This window comes from Lactuca virosa, chromosome 5 (assembly GCF_052849685.1).
Source record: "Lactuca virosa cultivar CGN04683 chromosome 5, Lactuca_virosa_CGN04683_v6, whole genome shotgun sequence".
Taxonomy (NCBI): Eukaryota; Viridiplantae; Streptophyta; class Magnoliopsida; order Asterales; family Asteraceae; genus Lactuca; species Lactuca virosa.
The window spans coordinates 387,164,180-387,171,921 of record NC_136430.1 but is presented as its reverse complement, the minus strand read 5'-3'; the positions used below and the strand labels follow the sequence as shown (position 1 = coordinate 387,171,921).

Genomic DNA, 7,742 nt, shown 5'->3' with positions numbered 1-7,742 from the left:
ATGAAATTATTTTAAAAGCATAAATGAAACCGGTCTTTTCTGGCCGTGATTTTGGGGATGTCACAAAACTTTACCCTTATAGACATCATTTTGAAGGAGATCTGAGTATTAGAGTTCCTTGATTCGATGGAAACAGCTTAATGCATTAAGTTGTTGGATTTCGGGCTAACTCGGCGAGTTCACTAGTGAACTCGGCGAGTTGATGAGAGTTTTCCCGATCTATACAGTTAACGAAGAAATTCGACGAGTTGAAGGACAACTTGGCGAGTTGGGTCAACTCGGATCGTTGACTTTGACCTTTGACTTTAGTCTTTGACCAAGTTTGATTTTTAAGGGGTTTTAGGGCATTTGAGTTGTATTTAAGGAATTGTTTCTGTTTAGGGGTTGAGTAGAGCTGATTGGAGCCAGGACCTAGTCAGCTATCGTTCAGTATTTGAGGTGAGACTTCTCACCACACTCATTGGTCGAAGGCACCAAGGCCGGCCCATTAATGGTTATGAAATGATTTGTATGGGAATATGTAATTGTTTGTTATTAGAATTATATGTGGACTTATGTGTAGACCATGGGAGGAGCCCATAACATTTGGCAAGACCATGGGAGGAGCCCATGGCTCACGGATATAAGACCATGGGGGTCGCCCATGGCGTTCCAATGAAAACCATGGAGGGAGTCCATGGCAAACTTATGTGTTTATGTGTGTGCATGGTATTATGTGATTATATTATTCTAGTTTTTTTGGGAAACTCACTAAGCTTGTGCTTACAATTTTATTGCATGTTTCAGGTACTTATTTTGATAAGGGCAAGGGACCGGCTTGATGGTGCGGCATGCATTCCCCTGGTGTTTTCATATTTAGTTTTCGTACTCTGAGTTTTAAAATGATATGGAAATGTAATGTGATTTTTGGACATCTTGTGATTGATATTTATGAAATTAAAAGTTAATTTTCTGTAAAAATTTGGGCTGTTACAAGTTGGTATCAGAGCGTTGTTTTGAGGGATTCAGACACATTTATGGGTGTGTTAGAACTCAAACTGAGGAAATGGTAACAAATTGCTTTTCAAAAAGAAACCAAAGTTAAATTTCCTGAAAATGGTTTTGTAAGAAAAAGGGGAGAATGCAATGCGCGTAATCGGTCGAGCTCAAGTAAGTGTTCCCAATGTTTTAGCCATGTTATAGTATATATGGAAATTAATGTTGTATGGATTATTTGCTAAGTGTATGCTTTCAAAGTTGTACATGTTTAGGATTGCATAGCCCTAGAATGATGGAATCTGCCTTATTCTTATTCCTTGTTTGGTTGTGGTTTAGGGTAGAAGCTTTATTTGACAGTCTATGTGATTCTCTTTGTGTATAACTTGCATGTATAGGTCAACCTGCTATGATTAATCTGAGTTTCTGGTTTAGTGAGGGTTGAGAATCCTAGAGCAGTCTAGGATCTGAGTTAGTGTTGTGTTTATGAGTCATGATTTGTGATTGGATGATTTAGGGATATCAGGTATGGCCTTGGGGAAGGTACAGGTAGGTGTGGAAGGTAGTATTGGGCTCGTACTACTGAAAGCACATGACCTGTACCCGAATCAATGACAGACCTGATAGTTCTTAGAAGTCCGGTGATGAGGAATCTTTTTCAAATTCCTTATCTTGGTTATTTGTAATATTTTTAGTTGAGGATGGTGATGATCATGCGAGGTTCAGGTTCAGGATCAGGATCAGGTTCAGGATCGGGTGCAGAGCCCATCGATGAGAGGCTGCGCGATCTTATCGCAACTGAGCTTACTCATGGAATCCTTGATGCTACCCTGATGATTTTCGATACCGTCAAGGAAGGCATCATAGAGATCATGGAGTAGCGGCTTAGGTTTTTCCGAGCCAAGATTGTTGCAGGCCAGATTGGGGCCCGAGCTCCCCTGTTTAGGGAGTTTAAGGCGTGTGGAGTGCCTGAGTTCTTCAGGGTCAGGGATCCCATCACTAGTCGATGTTGGGTGGCAGACATGGAGAATGCCCAGTGCACGAGATTTTTCCCTGAGGCGGAAAAGGTGGGATTTTCATCTTGTATGTTGAGGGTTCGAGCACGAGATTGGTGGGAGGAGGTGACCTGCGAGGTGGGATCCGCGGGTGTGGCTGAGATGTCTTGGGAGGAGTTTGTGAGGAGGTTTGATCAGGAGTTTGCACCGTCCATTGAGGTACAACGTTTGGTGAGATAGTTCCAAGATTTGCAGCAGACTACCAAGATTGTGGCGGAGATCACCGCCAAGTTCCGGGAGAGGCCACTATTGGTCCCGCAGTACGCTGCGGATGAGGAGATGAAGAAGAAGGGGTATCATTCCATGCTAAGGGATGATATCCGTGAGTTTGTGAGCTTTTCAGGGTGCAAGACCCTGAATGAGATGGTGGAGAAGGCCCGGGAATAGGAAATTAAGTTAGAGCTCTGCACGAAGCGGAAGCTGGAGCAGGTTCAGGCAACATTGGGTCAAGCCAAGAAGCCTACGACCTCCGATCCTCCCAGCAAGGCCCAGCAGGTTGTGCCGAGTGCGGTAAGCTGCACAGTGGAGTCTGCCGAGCAGCGGGCTCAGCATGTTATGCGTGTGGCCAACCGGGTCACATGAACCGGGATTGCCCCAGGAAGGGCTTGATTTGTTTCCACTGCAACCAGACTGGTCATAAAAAGGCCTATTGTCCGAGGTTGGTTAGAGGAGGAGGAGCAGTGGCGTCGCCTGCGCCCGCCACGATGAGTATTACAGATGGCCGCCCGATCAAGGCGGAAGCTCCTGCGGTGAAGAGTCGTCCATTTCAGCTGACTACTAAGGAGGCCCGAGCAGCGTCGGACGTCATGACTGGTATGTGATCTATTTTTGTCTTGTTTATTTTATTATTATTCTTATGCTGCTATGATTTTATATAAGGAACATTTTTGGTCAATGGTTTGTTGATAGTTTCGTTTTTATTACTTCTTTTCATAGTTTATTTTTAGTTAAAACCATCTCATTTTAGTTAAGCTTCATGCATATTTTCTCTTTTTATTATTTTTTTCCTTTACCGGGTGCTTTGCAGTCTTTTGAGCTTATTTTGCAGGATTTACTCAAGACTATTCATTACTGGAGATATGGAAGGAGTACGGTACAATTGGAGGTTTGTGGATTGCTTGTGAACTTGAGGTGGTGCAATTGGGCTCGGTGTCAATATAAGCAAGAAGCGTGTTGGACTTAATCTTTGGACAAGAACTCGAGCTACGGAAGATTGAAGGAGCGTTGGATCATCATTGGAGGCTTTGGAATAACACAATTGGGCTCCCAAGAGTTGTGCATGTGGGCTGGAGCATAAATTAGAAGATTGGGCTGGATTGTATTTTTAATGGGCCAAGGCATGCAATCAGCGAGACCCACGCGGTCCGCGTGGATCCATACGCGGTCCGCGTGAATGGTGCTGAAGTGAACCCGGGTTTTGAGTTGTTGACTCTATTTTGGGAAGGTTGGTGGATGGCTTTTGTGAAACTTTTGAATCCGGGATAAGCACCTTTTTGTTGGAGATTTGAGGCATTCTTCACATGAACACTTAGAGGAACCACTCATTTTTCTCCCAAGAAGGTTTTGGAAGATTTGAAGATTTTGAAGACTAGTGTTATTTCTTTCCATCTTGCACTTAGAACAATGTTTGGTATTTCTAAACTACCTTGTATTTCTTTTATCTTGGCCATGCTTGGCTAAATTCTCATTTGGTTGATTAGGGTTTAATCCCATGGATGATTGGTTGTTTTGAAGACTATTATTACCTTGTGTTTGAAGTTTATGGAAATGTTCTCTAATTAAACATCTTTTTATGTTTGTTTATCTTTGATCATGAGCTTAGAAGAATAAACATATACTTTTGTTGATCAATTTCTTGGTTAAGTAATGGACTTTGAGATTGGTAAGCAACAAATGGTTTTTACGTTTGTATTCATTTCATTTAATCCATGGGAATGTTTCCTCCATAATGATAATGTAAGCATTTGATTATCTTATGGACTTGGTAACTCTTAGAACTCAAAGCTAATTGATTTTCACAAGATTATATGCTTCATTGATTTTGTGACTTTAATTAAGGAAATGTGTTAGAGCTCCTCCAACCATTTTAATATCTAAGAAGAGTTGAGGTAATTTGTGCTTATGAATTGCTATATCCAAGTTAAACCAATTCACAAGTGTTGTTCCTTTTAGTCTAATGATAAGTCAACTATGTCATCCATGTGGTGTCTCCCAAAATCAACCAATTCCACTTCATTGATTTTAATCAAATCATTTACTTGTTTACTTGTCATATTTACATTCTAGCTAGTTTTAATTTTGTCAAACAAGCAAAAAGAATTAAACCTCCCCCCCCCCCATTTTACTTTTACTTGTGTTCTGCAAGTACTTGAACAAGTGATTTGCATAGAGATTTAAATTGGACCAATCTCCGTGCATACGATCCCTTTACCACTATACACTATTTTAGTGTGTAATATTTAGGGTATTAATTTTGTTGGCCTCGACAACCACCAAATTTTGGCGTCGTTTCCGGGGATTGGTTTATTTTTAATCAATTTGTTTCTCTATACCCAGATCTCAGTGTACAGGTGACTTGATTTACAATCCGGAAATTGAAAAAGAAGCAAGGCGTTTGGCGAAGGTAAAGAGAATAGAACGCGGTCAAACTTCTAATCCTCACGGGGATCCAGAGGTTGAACCCGCTTCATTAAGTGACACGGAACCCGATTCTAGTCCCGACCCTCGCCAAGAAATTCCCGAAACACCACCTCTACAACAAAATCCACCCATTATTGAACCAACTGCAATGGCGGACGGAGGAGAAGCCCCCGAGAGAACTCTGAGGCAAATGATGGAAACCGATGTTACACAAACTCCAGCCAGTATCAATTACCCCGTTTTGGAAGGAGGTTCGGAATTGAAGTCAAGTTTAGTCCATCACCTTCCGACTTTTCATGGATTAGAAGATGCAGACCCTTATAAGCATTTGAAAATGTTCCATATTATTTGCACTAGTATGAAGCCACAAGGGTCAATCGATGACCAAATCAAGCTAAGGGCATTCCCCTTTTCATTGGCCGATAGAGCAAAAGATTGGTTATTCTATCTTCCATCGGGGTCAATTAACTCATGGACCGATATGACAAGAGCTTTTCTTGACAAGTTCTATCCCGCTTCAAGAGTCTCAAGTCTTAGAAATGAGATTTGTGGAATCCGCCAAGGTCAAAACGAGACTTTTCATAATTATTGGGAGAGGTTCAACAACTTGTGCTATAGTTGCCCACAACACCAAATTCCGAAACAACTCCTCATTCAACACTTCTATGAGGGATTGTTGCCAATGGAGAGAAGACTAGTTGATGCCTCAAGTGGTTGAGATGTCTTTAGCAAAACTCCACAACAAACAAGACAACTCTTCAACACCATAGCCGCAAATTCACAACATTTTGGCCCTCACCAAGATATGAAGAGAGAAACTCAACAAAAAGTCAATGAAGTGGGAACATCAAACCTAGAGTCTCAAATCAAAGATCTAACCTCTGTTGTCCAAAAGCTAGCCTTGGGACAAACTCCACAAGTGATGGTTTGTGGAATATGTGCAACAATGGGACATCCTACGGATATGTGTCCCATTCTTCAAGAAGATGCGGAACATGTAAATGCCACGGGAGAGTTTCAAAACTACCACAACAAGCCATCCGGTTACCAAAATGCATATAATTCAAGTTGGAAGCCAAATCCCAACATGAGCTACAACCCAAGACCATTGCCTCAAAATGCATTGGTTAGACCTTCCTATCCACCACCACAACCTCACTACCAACACCCGCAACCACACTATCAATCCAAACCACACCCTCCACATCACCAACAACCTCCTCAATCCCAACCAAGTAGCTCCGGAATGTCCCTTGAAGACATTGTCAAATCCCTAGCCACTAGTACCCAACAATTCCAAAAAGAGACAAGGACTAGTATCTCCAACCTTGAAGCACAAATGGGAGATATAGTTACATCCATAAGCAAGTTGGAGTCCCGTGGTAAACTCCCTTCTCAAACCGAAAAGAACCCAAATATCAATGTGGTGACCTTGAGAAGTGGCAAACAAACCGTAGAAAGTAGTTCAAAGAAGAAGCCAAGGGATGAAGAGGAAGAAATAGAAGTCATCCCATTGAAGAATATATAGTCAAGAACAATGCACAAGCCGGAGTCCCAAAGAAGACTACCCCTCTACTGACTCCAATAGCCACTCAACCGCCATTCCCCTCCAGACTTGCAACTTCAAAGAAGAACATGGAGGAGAAAGAGATTTTGGACTCCTTCCAAAAGGTGGAATTAAAAATTCCTTTACTCGATGCAATCAAACAAATTCCTAGATATGCAAAATTCTTGAAAGAGCTTTGCACCAACAAGAGAAAGTTGAAGGGAAATGAGAAAATCTCAATGAATGAAATGCATTCGCGGTTTTACAAAGGAAGCTTCCACCTAAGTGCAAATATCCGGGAATGTTTACGGTTCCTTGCAAGATAGGAGATGTCACTTTTAGTAGTGTCATGCTTGACCTTGGTGCTTCTATTAATGTCATGCCCTATTCGGTGTATGAATCATTGAATGTTGGTCCTTTAAGTGAAACCGGTGTCATAATCTCTCTTACGGATAAATCAAGTGTCTTTCATAGAGGTGTTTTGGAAGACGTTTTGGTGCAAGTGAACCAATTGGTATTCCCGGCGGATTTCTATGTGATTGATCTAGATGAACAAGTGTCCTCAAAGTCGGGTATAATTTTACTTGGGATACCATTTTTGAATACGACTAGAACAAAGATTGATGTGTATGCGGGAAGCTTAACAATGGAGTTTGACGGTGAGACAATAAGTTTTAACATTTATGATGCTATGAGATATCCTAGTGATGTTTCATCCTTGTGCTTTATTGATGTTGTCGAACCATTAACCCAATAGTTGTTCGATTTGTCTAATGGTGACATGTTGGAGATGATTTTGAGCAAAGGATTTGATTGTGGTAAATTAGCCAAGAAGTTAAAGCTCTACTCATTAGATCCGGAAGTTGAAAGATTGGTCAACAATTTAGAGATCAAGAAAACCACTCAATTTAGTGTGAAGCAAATTGAATTACCTCAAACTCACACAAGATTGCCGCCCTCCCTTGTTCAACCACCGGAATTGGAATTAAAGGTACTTCCTCAACACTTGAAGTATGCGTACTTGGGAAACAACGAGACTCTTCCGGACATCATTTCAACTCACTTAACTGAATGTGAAGAAGAGAAACTCCTCAAGGTGTTGAAGGAACATAAAGAAGCCATGGGATGGACGATTGCGGATATGAAGGGATTGAGCCCCTCCACTTGTATGCACAAGATCTTGATGGAGGATGAATGCAAGCCGAGTCGAGACGTGCAAAGAAGGTTGAATCCGCCAATGATTAAAGTGGTCAAGAAAGAGATTTTGAAGCTCCTAGATGCGGGAATGATCTATCCAATCTCGGATAGCAAATGGGTGAGCCTGGTGCAAGTGGTACCGAAGAAGACGGGGATCACGGTGGTCGAGAACAACAAATGTATGATGGTCCCCACCCGTGTGCAAAATGGGTGGAGAGTATGTATTGACTACCGCAAACTCAATGCAAATACAAGAAAAGATCATTTCCCATTACCTTTCATTGACCAAATGTTAGAAAGGTTGGCCGGAAAATCACACTATTGTTGTC

At 41.7% G+C, this 7,742-nt stretch overlaps 1 protein-coding gene across 1 annotated transcript; it reads left to right on the top strand.

Moving 5' to 3' along the window:
* The first annotated feature begins 6,517 nt into the window (after positions 1-6,517).
* On the top strand, positions 6,518-6,973 carry LOC145113744 (uncharacterized). Its single transcript, XM_079049794.1, has one exon. The coding sequence runs from the start codon at positions 6,518-6,520 to the stop codon at positions 6,971-6,973; it is 456 nt and encodes a 151-aa protein (XP_078905920.1).
* Positions 6,974-7,742: the final 769 nt, after the last annotated feature.